The sequence below is a fragment of the Salvia hispanica genome, chromosome 4 (genome assembly GCF_029641045.1).
Source record: "Salvia hispanica isolate PSC_SH4W2 chromosome 4, Shi_PSC_v1, whole genome shotgun sequence".
NCBI lineage: Eukaryota > Viridiplantae > Streptophyta > Magnoliopsida > Lamiales > Lamiaceae > Salvia > Salvia hispanica.
Window position 1 is genome coordinate 59,989,384 of NC_142695.1, and position 16,910 is coordinate 60,006,293.

General features: G+C 35.7%; 4 protein-coding genes across 4 annotated transcripts; all 4 read left to right on the forward strand.

Moving 5' to 3' along the window:
* The first annotated feature begins 2,376 nt into the window (after positions 1-2,376).
* On the forward strand, positions 2,377-4,854 carry LOC148929804 (receptor-like protein EIX2). The gene has a single exon (XM_089057033.1). The coding sequence runs from the start codon at positions 2,377-2,379 to the stop codon at positions 4,852-4,854; it is 2,478 nt and encodes an 825-aa protein (XP_088913159.1).
* A 3,295-nt stretch (positions 4,855-8,149) lies between these two features.
* LOC125195559 (receptor-like protein EIX1) lies at positions 8,150-9,772 on the forward strand. The gene has a single exon (XM_089057034.1). The coding sequence runs from the start codon at positions 8,150-8,152 to the stop codon at positions 9,770-9,772; it is 1,623 nt and encodes a 540-aa protein (XP_088913160.1).
* A 192-nt stretch (positions 9,773-9,964) lies between these two features.
* Positions 9,965-10,564, forward strand: LOC148929805 (receptor-like protein EIX2). The gene has a single exon (XM_089057035.1). It carries the CDS (start codon positions 9,965-9,967, stop codon positions 10,562-10,564), a length of 600 nt encoding a protein of 199 aa, XP_088913161.1.
* A 2,341-nt stretch (positions 10,565-12,905) lies between these two features.
* On the forward strand, positions 12,906-16,909 carry LOC148929806 (receptor-like protein EIX2). The gene is made up of 3 exons (XM_089057036.1): positions 12,906-12,912; positions 13,795-16,054; positions 16,228-16,909. Exons 1-3 carry the CDS (start codon positions 12,906-12,908, stop codon positions 16,250-16,252), a joined length of 2,292 nt encoding a protein of 763 aa, XP_088913162.1. The 3' UTR covers positions 16,253-16,909.
* Position 16,910: the final 1 nt, after the last annotated feature.

Sequence of the window (16,910 nt, forward strand, 5' to 3'; positions counted from 1 at the left end):
AAATTCCTTCTCAATCGTCAATATAACATACTCCCTCCGCCCAACAATAATTATCACTCTTATTGTGGCCACGGATTTTAACAAATGTGAAGAAAAGTTGATTGAAAAATTTAGTGGAACGTGAGACCTACTTTTTTGTATTGGTTTAATAAAATGTGAGTGAAGTGAGTTAGTGGAATGTACTCCCTCCGTCCCAAGGTATTAGACCAACTTTCCTTTTTGGGATGTCCCAACATATTAGACTCATTTCCTTTTTAGCAAAAAATATCTATCTTATTTTATTCGCCACCTACTTTTTTCTCTCTTCTCTCCCCTACTTTAGTAGTCATTTTATTTTCATTTGTACTAATATTTCAAAAACCGGATTAATAAACGAACATATGAAATTTTTGGCTTATGGTTTAGTTAGCCGGTCCGATTAGACAACTGTCAGTATCAATAGTATAGCATATATATAAGTAGGGTAAAAATATATTTTACAAAAAATTATTTATTTAAATATAATTATTTATTTGTACGAATATATAATTAAACGCGAGATATTAGTTAGTGTACGAGTAAAAATTAATACTTCCTCGATTATGTATCACTAGTTTCCTTTTCGTCCTACCAACTAGTATTTCTTTTGCGTCCGCCCCCATATATGTATGCACAGAACGCGTTATATCCAACTCTACAATGTGCCGATTTTTTCTTTATTGCATGTCTATTCACTGCAAGCTCGTAAGAAAAAAAAAGTACTCGCAACAAAAAATATATCAACTTCAAATTATGGTTGGACATTCTCTTCCAATATTTTCAGCAATATTTTGTACACTATACAACAATTTTTCTTGGCCAGTAATATCCAACACGCTGCTATAAATTATTGTGTAGCGTTTATAAAATTACTGTATAAGTGGTGTCACTTTAAAAAGGGTTGTCATTTTAGCACAAAACTACTCCTAACTTCCTCTTTCTCTTTATTTAATCTAGTTCATCTTTAGCAATAAATCTTCAGTCCAATCATAGAATTAATACACCAGCCCAAACCATGATTGAGTCAACCGGCCCAAACTCAAGAAAATTGCCCCAATTCTCTTCTTTTCCGTCCGCCCCCATTTATGTATGTACAGAACGCGTTATATCCAACTCTACCCACAATTCACACGGCCATTAATTTTATCACATGATTTGTGTTTTTTGTGATTTATATGCATGAATTATGATGAGTGGGTAAGAACAATTGCATGTGTGAGCCCAATTTTTCTTCTTCATGTTTTTGGCCTTAAGCGCTATTTTCTTCCTCTTTATATGGAACCCACAAACAAAGACTGATCTGATTCCCTACATAGCTAATTAGAGCATAGCTGGGAAGAGCAGCATCCATGCCCTTTGGCAAGAATATGGATGTGGGCCTTGACCCACTTTTGTTCTTTTTTTACTCTTTGCTCTTCCGTAAGAGCACGACACCCACATCCATACTCTTCCCGCAAGAGCACAAGGATCCCACTATTTTATTGTTCAATTTAAATACTTCAGTTACTAAACATTTTCACAATATTAAAATGTATTAAAAATACTCGAAATACTATTACAAATTACTAAAAAATTAAATATTACATAATTAAATTCATAATAAAAAAAATTTGAAGTACAAATGAAAGATAATTTGATGTAAAGAATGGGTAATTAATGTTAGTATTTATAAATGATTTAGGGATAATTTTAAAAAAAATAATAAAAAAAGTTTGAAAAAAGGGTAAAAAAACGGCTATATTTTTGGTAATCTGAAAATATTCTTTTTTCCGTATTATTTTATATTTTTTTACGAATTAAATAAAAAATTAACAGAATGAAAACGAGCCTCATCCGGAGGCGCCACATATGCATGCATTTCGGCACGTCGGTGCCCTTGCTATCTAGCACAGTCGCGCCGTCGGCAAGAGTACAGCGGCGAGCACGGTGCTCGCCGCGCCGACGGCACGGTGGGTCCTCTTGTGCAAGAGCACCGCTACGGATGCTCTTTGTCAGATTCAAGCTCTTGCTTTTATTGTTGCATATTAATTATTATTCTACACTTGGTGAAACTTTATTTGATTGTCTGCAATTTTGTTAATCAAACATCAAAATCACACCCCAAAAATAAACACTACAACATTTAGAAATTAAAGATTTATATATGTGGTCGACAACGTCTTTCAACTTCTTATTTATCTTAAAAAATCTTCAAAGAATCTTCCTTCATTTCCTTGCTCCGTCCTTCAAAGTTGACTAGTATGTAAATCACCTAAGCAAGTTAGATTTTATTTCAAGGACTGTATCAATTTATCTTTACCTATTTAAACTGTTTCATTTGGAGCATCCCACAAATATAATTCACTTCCATTTATCAATATGATTTTTGATAAAAGAATTGTAATCAAATTTGTTCTCGTTGTTCTTTTCTGTGTGTTTGGTTCGGGAGATTCAGAAGTGAGATGCGTAGAGAGGGAGAGAGAGGCTCTTCTAAGCTTCAAGAATGGCCTTATCTACAAGCATGGCCATCTCTCGTCGTGGCAAAGCGACGAATGCTGCAAATGGTATGGCGTCGAGTGCAGCAACACCACCGGCCACGTCATCAGCCTCCAGCTTAATGGTGTGAGTTTGAGAGGTAAGATTGCCTCCTCATTGCTTGAGTTGCATGAATTAAACTCTCTTGGCCTCAGTTGGAATGATTTTGGAGGCATTTCGATCCCGGAATTCATTGGTTCCATGAAACAGTTGCACCACTTGTATCTTAGGAGTTCTAACTTTTCCGGGATCATTCCTTCTCAGATAGGGAACCTTACCAACCTACACTCACTTGATCTCTCGTATAACTCTTTGAGGATTGAGAATCCCAATTGGCTTTCAAGTCTCTCTGTCTTGTCTTATCTTGATTTGAGTCACATCGACTTAAGCCTTACAAACTTTTTAGAACAAATCACAAGTCTTCAGTTTCTACATGAATTGCACTTGGCATTCTGCAACATTAGTTTTGTCAATGTCAAGCCTTTTGTTTCTCCTCATATAAGGAGCCTTATCAACCTACGCTCACTTGATCTCTCGTTTAACTCATTAAGTCATACATCTATATTTACATTTGCTTCAATGTTGGAATCACTAGAATTATTGAACCTGGAATATAATCAACTCAATGGATCGATACCCGACATGAGAGCATTTTCTTCGTTGAAAGAATTGTACCTTTCTGAGAATAACTTAACCGGCTCCATATCTCTAAGTATTGGCCAACTCTCGGAGCTTCAAGTTCTAGACCTTTCTTATAATTCTTTGGAAGGTTTAGTCTCTGAATCCCACTTTATCAAGCTTGATAAGTTAAAGACACTAGATTTATCCTTCAATCCACTGATGTTGGATATTTCCCCTGATTGGAATCCTCCTTTTCAGTTGGAAACTATATCTTTAGCCGGGTGCAATGTGGGCCCATATTTTCCAAATTGGATCCGAACTCAGAGGAATTTGTCATCCCTTGATGTTCATGGTGCCAATATAACGGATGAAGCCCCAAGGTGGTTGTGGACTACGCTTTCTTTATTACAACACTTACACCTCTCCGACAATCAAATTAGTGGTATAGTTCCGGATCTCTCAACCACCTCCATCTCTCACATTGATCTTAGTAACAATCAATTCTCAAGTCATATACCATTATTTCCAACCAATATTAGTGGTATTTACTTGGGTGGAAATATGTTCAATGGTTCACTTTCATCTATTTGCAAAACTCGCCTTGATAATCTTAGAGGCCTTACCCTCTCAAGTAATCAGTTGGCAGGAGAGGTTCCCGACTGCTGGGAGAAAATGCCCAACTTACTCTCCCTCAATTTGGCCAACAATAGTTTTTCGGGTGAAATTCCTCCCTCTCTGGGCGCTTTAGGGTACATTGTTGCACTGCAGATGCATGGTAACAATATATCGGGTGAGTTGCCTTACAGTATGATCCTTTGCCAAGAGTTGAGACTAATTGATATTGGAGGGAACATGTTAACAGGAGAGATCCCCACTTGGATTGGCCAGATGTATCAAATGCAATTTTTAAACCTTCGTGGAAATAAATTGCATGGCGGTATTCCTTCCGAGTTATGCAATCTTACTCAAATCCAAGTTTTGGACTTGTCGATAAACATGCTGAATTCGATAATACCTGATTGCTTCAACAATTTTACTGTCTTGGCCAGTAAGAATACCACACATTATGATCTATATCTTTTTGGCACAAATTTCGATACCATGGACGAAAGTAAGCAGGTCGGGTATTCATCGTTTCAATGGAAAGGTCAGCAATTGGAATACAAGAAAAATCTCGGGCTTCTCAAACTCATTGATTTCTCAAGCAATAGATTGATCGGCAACATTCCAAAATCATTTTCTGATATGAGGGGATTAAATTCCTTGAATCTATCGGGAAATAGTTTGACCGGGTGTATAATTCCGGACATTGGTAAAATGGATATGCTGAATTCTCTTGATCTATCACACAACCGACTCTCTGGTAACATACCAACGAGTTTGGCAGAAATATACTCTCTTGGCGTTCTTGATTTGTCAAACAACAACTTGTCCGGGAAAATTCCAGCAAGTACTCAACTTCAAAGCTTCAATGCTTCGGCTTATGCCGGGAATGGTGGACTCTGTGGCGACCCTCTGCCAAAGTGCCAAGAAGATAGCTTGAGGCCACACGCCACTACACCCGGGGAGAACATGAATGAGAACAATGGCATCAACTTCTCATTGATGCAAGAATTTGGCCTATCAATGGCCTTTGGTTTTGTTTTTGGATTTTGGGGGAGTTGTTGGTTTATTCTTCAGCCTGCTGGATATTGGTTCTAAGTCAAGACTTATGTGGTTGTATCTGGATAATTTTTTTCTTTTGTTGTGAATTAGGTATATGTACTTATCAATTTGTTTTTTTTAGTGAGTATTATGTTGTACTTTCATTTGTAAACTTTGTGTTGGATTGTTGTTTTTTCTTCCAAAAATGGATGTTTGTGTTTTTGTACTCTTATAGTTTCTGATAAAGTCTTCGCTCCAGAATCTTCCTTGTCAAGTATTTTGAGTAGTTTAAAGCTCTTCCAATAAGACGAGCTAGCACCGTCTAAATATACCACCTCCATGTAAGATGAGAGATATAAGGTTTTCATCCAATTAATGATACAATTCCAATAACTTCAATCATTCAACCAAATCAATCGAAGCCAAGCCATGCTCCAACTGTACAAAATAAATTTCTCTTTATTTAATCTGGCTCAGCTTTTAGCAATAAATCTTCAGTCCAATCATAGAATTAATACACCAGCCCAAACTCAAGAAAATTGGCCTAATTCTCTTTGCCCTTTTGTTTTAGTACTTTAGCCCAATTCGTATATTAATTAGAAAACCCACTTTTCTCATACCTCCTTTCATAAATTCCGAGTTCCCAAATCAGAGACAACACACTCTCAATCACCCATCCCCAAAAACAACTACTCTCTTCCTCTCTCAAAATTTTGAAAATATTTAATAGCTCATGATGATCCTATTTGGGCTGGCATATTATTTGGGCTTGAAATGTCAGTGGGCTCAAAAGGGAGAAATAAAAGAGTTTCGGGCTCATAACAAGTGGCTTTCCCAAGTAAAAGAATTGGGCTAGTAAAAAGAATAAGCCTAAGCCCAAATGTAAATTCCTCCTCCATCATCAATACTCACTCCGTCCAAAAAAAAAATAGAGCACAACTATCATTTTTTGCAGTCCACAAAAAATAAAGCACAATTATTTATGAAAAGTTTTCAACAAATAATAACCTTACACATCATTCTACTGACACTATTTCTCACTTACTTTTTCTCATTCTCTCTTACTTTTTTCACTTGTCTTTTACTTTACCAATTCTACATTAAAACCCGTGTCATACACAAATTACTCTATTTTTTTTGGACGGAGGGAGTATAACATATCTCTTTTTTTTCGGTTATATCTGCATCTTCACATTGATGCATAATCGAGTAAAAAGATTTTTTGTGGATGGAGGGAGTATCTTTTTTTAGGTTATATCCGCATCTCACATTGATGCATAATCGAGTAAAAAGATTTTAGACTCTTCGATAACATTCGGCTAAATGATCGACGTTCTTTTGATAACAGCTAAAAATATAGAAAAAAGTCGGGGTGTTACATGGAGAGTTCTTATTGATATGGGTCTTTTTCAAATTTCATTTTTATAAACTTAACTTTGAGGTTATTTATCCTAAGCATTATCTATATTTCAAAAAGATTTATATTCAATAATTATTTTAACTTCAAACTTTTGGACCGAAGACATTAGTAAATTCTTCATTTCGTCGAATGGAAAGTTTAATTGTTGCAATCGAGATTTTGTTTTTTTGAATTATAACATTCCCATTTTCTCTAAGTGGCGAAACTACGAGCTTCAACGTTGAATCAAGATGAAGAAACTCATGGATATGGATATTTATAATTTATTGTAATTTGGATTGGTTTCTATTTTCTTTGACAACTGTCAGTATCAATAGTATAGCATATAATCTAAGTAGGGTAAATATATATTTTATAAAAAATATTTAAATATAATTAATTATTTATACAAATATATAATTAAACGCGAATTATTAGTCAGTGTAGAGAAAAAATTAATATTCCCTCCATCCCCTACAGTGGCGGAGCCAAAATTTTAACGGTGGGCGGGGGCCTAAACTACCATTAAAATTTGTTGAGTATGTTCAGTGCTAACAACACGGAAACAACTCGAACGCGAGCAATAAAAAAAGCCGGACGTTACAAACGAATGACGAGAAAATTAATTAATGAATAGATTTTTGGAGCATAGCATTTTACTAATAATATGATATTTTTACACATTTATTAGACTAAAGATTTATTCTCTATTCCAGATTTTTTATAGTAAAGGACATCAAATTAAAAAAATTATCAATATAATATTTAAAATACTTATAAAATCAAAGAATTACATTCTATTTTTAAGTTATAAATATCGTTTTTAATGATTACAATTTAAACTGTTTATGCAAAATTAGTAGTGAAAAAAATCAATAAAAGTTACTAATATGAGAAAATCCATAAAATATAAATGAATATGAGAAAATCAAAAAAATTAATGTAAGAAAAAAAAGTAACCGAACTACAAACATAAAATCAAATTTACTAATATTATAAAATATAATAATATGAATATAATAAAACGTAAATGAATGCAAAATAGAAGGATCAATACATAAAATCATTATGTACAACTTTGCATACATATATTATACATATGAATTATCCAAATGGCTAAGGGGCCCAAGGGTCCCCTGGCCCCACCGTGGCTCCACCCCTGATCTCCCATTACATATCACTAGATTCTTTTTCGTCTTACCAACTATTTCTTTTGCGTCCGCCCCTACATATGTACATATAGAACGCGTTATATACTACTCTACCCACGATTCACACGGCCTTTAATTTTATCACATGATTTGTGTTTTTTGTGATTTATATGTATGATGAGCCCAATTTTTCAGACCTATTGAATGTGTGAGCCCAATTTTTCTTCTTCATGTTTTTGGCCTTATGCGATATTTTCTTCCTCTTTATATGGAACCCACAAACAAAGACTGATTCCGTACATAGCTGATAATTCGGGTCACTTTGATCGGATACGGGTTTTAAGAATTGTAATAAAAAGTGGGTTGAAAAAGTTAGTGGAATGTGGGTACTACCTTTATATATTAGTTTTATAATAAAATTTGAGTAGAAATGAATTAGTGGAATATAGGGTCCACTACAAAAAATGATAAAAGTGAAATGAGACAAATTATATGGGACGGACCGAAATGGAAAACTGGGATGAATTATCTGGGATGGAGGGAGTATTATTCTACACTTTCTGAAACTTTATATGATTGTGTGCAAAGAATCTTCATTTTCTTGTTCAGTCCTTCAAAGTTGACTAGTAGGTAAATCACCTTAAGCAATTAAGTTAGATTTTATTTTAAGGACTGTAACAATTTATCTTTACCTATTTAAACCGTTTCATAATCATCCCACAAATATAATTCACTTCCCAATATCAATATGATTTTTAATAAAAGAATTGCAATTGAATTTGTTCTTGTTGTTCTTTTCTATATGTTTGGTTCAGGAGATTCAGAAGTGAGATGCGGAGAGAGGGAGAGAGAGGCTCTTCTAAGCTTCAAGAATGGCCTCATCTACAGGCATGGCCGGCTCTCGTCGTGGCAAAGCGACGAATGCTGCAAATGGTATGGTGTCGAGTGCAGCAACGCCACCGGCCACGTCATCAGCCTCCAGCTTAATGGTATGATTTTGAGAGGTAAGATTGCCTCCTCATTGCTTGAGTTGTATCAATTAAACTCTCTTGGCCTCAGTTGGAATGATTTTGGAGGCATTCCGATCCCAGAATTCATCGGTTCCATGAAACAGTTGCAACACTTGTATCTTAGGAGTTCTAACTTTTCCGGGATTGTTCCTCCTCAGATAGGAAAACTTACCAACCTACGCTCACTTGATCTCTCGTATAACTCTTTGAGTATTGAGAATCTTGATTGGCTTGCAAGTCTCACTTTGTTGTCTTATCTTGATCTGAGTCACATCGACTTAACTCGTACCAACTGGTTATACAAAATCTCCAATCTTCACCTTCTGCATGAATTGCATTTGGCATTCTGTAACATTAGTGTTGTTGAGCTTTCTTTTTCTCCTCGGAGCTTTACCAACCTTCGCTCACTTGATCTCTCGTTTAACTCCTTAAGTCATACATCTATATTCATATTTGCTTCTGTGTTGGAATCACTAGAAATATTGAATCTGGAATATAATCAACTCAATGGATCGATACCCGACCCGAGAGCATTTTCTTCATTGAAAGAATTGTACCTTTCCGGGAATAACTTGACCGGCTTCATTCCTCTAAGTATTGGCCAGCTCTCGGAGCTTCAAATTCTAGACCTTTCCTATAATTCCTTGGAAGGTTTAGTCTCCGAATCCCACTTTCTCAAGCTTGATAAGTTAAAGAAACTTGATTTATCCTTCAATCCATTGTTGTTGAATATTTCCCCTGGTTGGAGTCCTCCTTTTCAGTTGCAAACTATATCTTTAGCCGGGTGCAATGTGGGCCCATATTTTCCAAATTGGATCCGAACACAGAGGAATTTGTCGTCCCTTGATGTCCATGGTGCTAATATAACAGATGAAGCCCCAAGGTGGTTGTGGACTACGCTTTCTCTATTACAACACTTACACCTCTCCGACAATCAAATAAGTGGTATAGTTCCGGATCTCTCAACCACCTCCATCTTGCACATTGATCTTAGTAACAATCAATTCTCAAGTCATATACCATTATTTCCAACCAATATTCGTGGTGTTTACTTGGGTGGAAATATGTTCACCGGTTCACTTTCATCTATTTGTGAAACTCGCCATGATAAACTTAGAGTCCTTATCCTTTCAAATAATCAGTTGGCAGGAGAGGTTCCCGACTGCTGGGAGAAAATGCCCACGTTGCTCTCCCTCAATTTGGCCAACAATAGTTTTTCTGGTGAAATTCCTGTCTCTCTGGGCTCATTAGAGTACATTGTTGCACTGCAGTTGCATGGTAATAATTTATCAGGTGAGTTTCCTTACAGTAGTATGATCCTTTGCCAAGAATTGAGAGTGATTGATGTTGGAGGGAACATGTTAACAGGAGAGTTCCCCACTTGGATTGGCCAGATGTATAAATTGCAATTTTAAAACCTCCGTGGAAATAAATTGCATGGCAGTATTCCCCTCGAGATATGCAATCTTACTCAAATTCAAGTTTTGGACTTGTCGATAAACGAGTTGGATTCCATAATACCTGATTGCTTCAACAATTTTACTGTCTTGGCCAGTAAGAATACCACATATTATGATCTATATCTTTTTGGTACAAATTTCGATACCATGGACGAAAATAAGCAGGACGGGTATGCATCGTTTCAATGGAAAGGTCAGCAATTGGAATACAAGAAAAATCTCGGGCTTCTCAAACTCATTGATTTCTCAAGCAATAGATTGATCGGCAACATTCCAAAATCATTTTCCGATATGAGGGGATTAAATTCCTTGAATCTATCAGGAAATAGTTTGACCGGAATTATAATTCCGGATGTTGGTAAAATGGAGATGCTGAATTCTCTTGATCTATCACACAACCGACTCTCTGGCAACATACCAGCGAGTTTGGCAGAAATATACTCTCTTGGCGTTCTTGATGTGTCAAACAACAACTTGTCCGGGAAAATTCCAGCAAGTACTCAACTCCAAAGCTTCAATGCTTCGGCTTATGCTGGGAATGATGGACTCTGTGGCGACCCTCTGCCAAAGTGCCCAGAAGATAGCTTGAGGCCACATGCCACTGCACCCGGGGAAAACATGAATGAGAATAACGACATCAACTTCTCGTTTGTGCAACGATTTGGCCTATCAATGGCCTTTGGCTTTGTTTTCGGATTTTGGGGGGTTTGCTGGTTTATTCTTCAACCTGTTGGATATTGGTTCTAAGTCACGCCTTCTGTGGTTGTGTCCAAATGGAGATGAATTTGAAAATCAGATAATAATAGCTAAATTTTATACGATTAAACAATTTATAGGTTGTATCTGGATTTTTTTTCTTTTGTTGTGAATTAGGTATGTACCTATAACTTTGTTTGTAGTATTATGTTTACTTTCATTTGTAAACTTTGTGTTGGTTTGTTGTTTTTTCTTCAAAAATTGGATGTTTGTGCTTTTGTATACTAAGGCGAATACAATGCCATAAGCTGTAGTGTGCCCGATTTTTTAAACTAGATCATATTGGATAATTTGGATTCGACCATGTTTATCTTTATTGCATGTCGATTCACTGCAAGCTGCGTAAGAAAAAGTTCAAAGCCTCCAACATAAAGTTCAAAGCTATAATTCATGCTTCCCGGCGAGTGTATATATGTAATAATTTCTTAATCCCAAGTATCTTAACTCTTACACTCATAGTTTCTGGTAAAGTCTATTGGAATAATTGTTTGAACAATTACATAAATCTCTCTATGAAAATTAACCGAGAACCATGGAGAAAGAGCATAAACTATAGAGCGGAAGCGTACCTTGATCCATAACGAATTGAACGGTAGAATTGCTTTGCAGCGGCTATGGATTTTCCAAACGATCAGAGACATCCTTCGCAATAGTCTGCCGAGAGAATACAGAGATATAGAATGTTTTCTGACGTCTAGGGACCATAACCCTAGCTTATATTTATATTAAATATAAACCTCTTTATTTTTTATTCGGTCCCTCATTAAATAGAATATCTCATATGGTATCTACACTTATTTCCATAACAAATAAATACACTTTAACCCAAACTTTAATCATAATAGATTAATTTAATTGGACAACTGAAAGATAACCAATCACATTAAATTAGTCACGTGGAAGCCCAAATTTCTAACAAAGTCTTCGTTCCAAAATCTTGTATGTCGGGTATTTTGAGTTGTTCAAAACAATCTATATAAGACAAAATAACTTCGTCCAAATAGCTACCACCTCCATGACTAAAAGCATTCTTAAACAACAAGAATCGACAAACATATACTCCATTTTTATTATGAGTACAATAACTATTACTCCCTCCGTCCGCGAATAGGAGTCCCGTTTTTCCATTTTGGTCCGTCCACGAATAGGAGTCCCGGTTCATATATGCTATAAATGGTAAAAAGGCCCCACATCCCACCAACTCATTCCACTCACATATCATTTAAAACTAATATATATAAGTGGGACCTCTATTCCACTAACTTTCTTCTATCCACTTTTCTTAACATTTATTAAAACCCGTGCCGGAATGGAATGGGACTCATATTCGCGGACGGAGGGAGTATTTCAAAACTTGTATTGTATGTTGATTTTGCAATATATATACGATATGATATTCTTGCATTTTTCATATGAAAATACTATAATTGTGATAAAAATTAAATATATATAAATTACCAAAAAAAATAGTTCATTGTCTTTGTTATGCTTAATGAAATTTCTATTTTAGTATTGATATGAGTTCATGGACAACTCCATCGGGCTAGCAGCTTCTGATTTGCCCAATTGCTAACCTTGGGCTTTTTAATAAACTAAGAAAAGCCCAATTGCTAATCTTGGGCTTTTTATTATCTACGCCTCGGGTTATCTGCGTCAATTCTTCTTTGCACATATTAAGAAAAAATGATTAGTAAATAATTAGAAGTCTGGATAAAGTAGAAGAAAAGAGAGTAAGATAATCAGTCCTTCAGTATGAGACATTAAAAAAAAAAGAATACGAATAAATTAATTTGGGACAAATGAAGTACAGTATATCATACTTACTATTTACTAGTACTTTTAATTAGAAAAAGTAAACAGATACTTTAGAGTTTCCTCTTAATTCAAAAATCGACCGAATGAAAAATGGTGTTGCGTAGAAAATAGAAACTGGCATCTGAATTCGATAAGACTAGATGTAGTCCGTGTCCAATGTGTACTATCCAGTTTTAGTTCTTGAATAGAAATCATACTATGAAATGTTCTTAAAACCATTAGCTTTGGCCAAATTTTAGTATTTTAACTTTAAAATTGGTCTACAATATCACAAACTTTGCATTTTGTTTGTTATTTCCCATCCCAACTCAAATAAAACATCTTAAGAGAAAAACTAATTTTATGTGGGCAACGATGAAATATTTCCAATAGTTTAGACCACTTTTTAAAGTTTTTGGTAAGTAGGATAAAAGCCATGTAAAAAATCACGTTGATCTAGTAGTGCCAAGTAGGATAAAAAATGCACTTAATTTAGTCGGATATGGTGATTTAACTGCCATGGGAAATAACATACAAAATGCAGAGTTTGTGATATTGTAGACTAATTTTAAAGTTCGTGGTAAATAACAAAATTTGGCTAAAATTCATGATTTTAGGGATCAATATCCCTTTTTAATTCTTGAATAGTTCTTAAGATGACCTAAAAGTCAAGTCTATAAAAATTAAATTTAGAAAACGACCCATGACTAAGATATCGGCCGCCTAGTTGGAATTTCCTCATGACATTTCAACAAATATTGGACTATAGAGTATAGACTTGAAATATTAGGATCCATTTGAATGAGTTCACACTGTTATACGAGGAAATGAGATGTAGAATTAATTCGTGATTTGAAACATCTACCCGTTTCCTAAGTTTATGAATTACTCCCTCCGTCCCCCAAATTTTGTCACCATTTGACCCGGCACGAGTTTTAAGAAATGTAATAGAAAGTGGGTTGAAAAAGTTAGTGGCATGTGGGTCCTACTTTTATATATTAGTTTTAAAATAAAATGTGAGTGAGAATGAGTTAGTGGAATGTAGGGTCCACTACCAAAAATAGTAAAAGTGAAAGGTGAAAATTTTTTAGGGACGGACGAAAAAGGAAATGGGTGACAAATTTTCAGGGACGGAGAGAGTATTTTGGAAGAATTTCTAAATGATTTGTAGTTGTAACTTAGTCACACAACACTGTCTTGCTTGATATCGATCTTTCAAGTTGACTTACAACTTACTACAAGTCATATCATCTTCATTTTATGAATTACTACCTATTTAAAGCGTTACACTTGAGACAATGGAGTATCACACAAATACATTTCATTTCCATACGTTACTAGAGAAAGTATGATTTCTTGTGAAAAAATAGCGATCAAGTTTCTTCTTCTTTTACTTCTTCTTGTTATTTTCTGTGTTTTTGTTTCAGGAGATACAAAAGTGAGATGCATAGAGAGGGAGAGAAAAGCTCTTCTAAGCTTCAAAAATGGCCTCATCGATGAGGATGGTATTCTCTCATCGTGGCAAAGCGATGAATGCTGCAAATGGTATGGTGTTACGTGCAACAACGCCACCGGCCATGTCATCACCCTCCAACTTGATAGAATTGAAGGATTGCACGGTGAGGTTCTTTCTTCTCTGCTTGAGCTGCATAATTTGGATCATCTTTCCCTCAGTTTAAATGACTTTGGAGGCGTTCCAATCCCCGAATTCATTGGTTCCATGAAACAATTACAATACTTGTATCTTAGTTCCTCTAACTTCTCTGGGACCATTCCTACCATTCCTCCTCTGTTATGGAACCTTACCAATCTAAGATCACTTGACCTCTCGCAAAACTCTTTGAGTAGCACATTTTTGATACCTAGTTCTGTATTCAAATCACTCGAAAAACTGAACTTGATCGGGAATCAACTCAACGGATCGATACCAGACCTGAGAGTATTTCCTTCATTGATAGAACTGCATCTTTCGGAAAATAACTTTACAGGCTCAATTCCTCTGAGCATTGGCCAACTATCCAACCTTCAAGTTTTAGCTCTTTCTAATAATTATTTGGAGGGTTTAGTCTCTGAATCCCACTTCATCAAGCTTGATAAATTAACTATGTTATATTTATCCGGCAATCCATTCCTGCACATTGGCTCTATTGCCCCAGACTGGACTCCTCCTTTTCAGTTGGAATTTTTATCTTTAACCGGGTGCAATGTGGGGCCATATTTTCCAATGTGGATTCGAACTCAAACGAATTTGATACAACTCATTATGGGTTCTGCCAATATAACAGATGAAGCCCCAGAGTGGTTGTGGAGTGTATCCTCTTCATTAAGGTACTTATCTCTCCCCAACAATGAAATAAGCGGTACAATTCTGAATCTCTCATCCACCTCCATCGAGACCATAGATCTTCGTAAAAATAAATTATCGGGTCCTATACCATTATTTCCTGCCAATGTTCGAGAGATTCTGTTGAGTGAAAATATGTTATCTGGTTCAATTTCATCTATTTGCCCGACTCGCCTTTATAGACTTGTTACCCTTGTCATCTCATATAATCAGTTGGCAGGAGAGATTCCCAACTGTTGGGAGAATATGCCAAACTTGACATCCTTCATTTCGGAAAACAACAGTTTTTCGGGTGAAATTCCTCCCTCTATAGGTGCTTTGCAATACCTCGGTATACTACAGTTGCATGGAAATAGTTTGTCTGGTGAGTTGCCATACAATTTGACACTTTGCCAACGACTGTATTTGATTGATGTTGGAGGGAACAAGTTAACTGGAGTGATCCCCACTTGGATTGGGCAGATGTATAGAACGCAATTTATCAACCTTCGTGGAAATAAATTGCATGGCAGTATACCTCGTGAGATATGCAATCTTACTGATATTCAAGTTCTGGATTTATCAATAAACAATCTGTCTTCGATAATACCTGATTGTTTCAGCAAATTTTCTATGTTGGCTAGTAAGAATACCACAATTGTTTTTCCGGCATATATTCATACAATATACCTGACATATTCGGCATTTCAATGGAAAGGTCACGAATCAAAATACGTGGTGAATCTCGGGATTCTCAAGCTTATTGATCTTTCAAGCAATAAATTGAGTGGGAACATTCCCAAATCATTTTCCAATATGAGCGAATTAAAATCCTTGAATCTATCAAGAAATAGTTTGACTGGATGTATAATTCCAGATATTGGTAAAATGGAGAGCCTAGATTCTCTAGATCTATCACACAATCAACTCTCTGGCAAGATACCTACAAGTTTGGCGGAAATACACACTCTTGGTGTTCTTGATTTGTCACACAACAATTTGTCTGGAAAAATTCCAACGGGTACTCAACTTCAGAGCTTCAATGCATCAACTTATGACGCGAATGATGGATTATGCGGGGACCCTCTGCCAACGTGCTCCGAAGATAGATGGAGATCTTCCCCCACTAATCCGAGAGAAAACTTGAATGAGAAAGGCGGAAACAACTTCTCATTTATGGAAGAAGTTTGCATATCAATGGCATTTGGTTTTATCTTTGGATTTTGGGGAGTTGTTGGTTCATTCATACTGAAGAAATCATGGAGAATTGCATTCTTCAACTTGTCAGATGCCGCCGCTGGAGATTGGTTCTATGTCAAGATTTTCGTGTTTGTTTCCAAATGGAGACAAGCTGAAATATTAAGGTAATATGAACTACATTTCACTTCAATATATTCTCAATTTTCTCTAGTTTGAAAAGTTAAAATAATTTTCAAACTGCATTAAACCAAGTTTAATCTATCATGATTTGGTGATTGAATGCATAATTTGTTATGTATTATTCGCAAGATCTTATGCAATCTTTGTTTCTGAATAGAGGTGAACAAGCTCGTGGATTATAGAAGAATGAGGAAGATATCTATGTTGCTTATACATAGTTTTGGTACCTGAATTATATCATTCTCTAGATTGTGTTTTTTCCTACTTTGATCAATGTTTGTCAAGTATTTTAGTTAGTGATTGAGTAATATGATAAAAACATATTATTATCATGTATTCAGAGATGATGTTATAGGAATATAATACAATGTCACACTTTCCTACATAATTTTTTCAAGTCAAGATAATTTGCGTTCATTGTATGCATTGACACCAATTATTTGTGCTAAATGTGAAAGTTGTGAACTTGGATAAATGTTAGTATATTGTTTCTAATAATACTTTGGAAGGTTTAGTCTCTGAATCCCATTTCATTGGGACCACATTTTCCAAAATGGATTCGAACTCAGAGGAATTTGACAATCCTTGATCAATCCTTTAAATTATGGTTGGATATCCTCTTCCAATATTTCGGAGGTTAAGCCCGAATTTCTGATCCTTGTTGCAATGTGTTTGGTCGTTACCATCTTAAACTTCTTCAGATGCACCGCCGACCCAATCTCCGTCGGGAGGGTGTCCAGTTGTGGACAGTTCTTGATTTCTAGTTCCTTGAGACCACTTGACATCGCACCTTCTGCTACTCGTACTTTTCTGATTTCTAGTTCCTTGAGACCACTTGAC

Excerpts from the sequence above, each read along its gene's own strand:
- LOC148929805 (XM_089057035.1), top strand. The coding sequence starts at position 9,965 with ATGGACGAAAATAAGCAGGACGGGTATGCATCGTTTCAATGGAAAGGT.
- LOC148929804 (XM_089057033.1), top strand. The coding sequence starts at position 2,377 with ATGATTTTTGATAAAAGAATTGTAATCAAATTTGTTCTCGTTGTTCTT.
- LOC148929806 (XM_089057036.1), top strand. Across the intron at positions 16,055-16,227 it reads AGACAAGCTGAAATATTAAG|AGGTGAACAAGCTCGTGGAT; the intron begins GTAATATGAACT and ends GTTTCTGAATAG.
- LOC125195559 (XM_089057034.1), top strand. The coding sequence starts at position 8,150 with ATGTTTGGTTCAGGAGATTCAGAAGTGAGATGCGGAGAGAGGGAGAGA.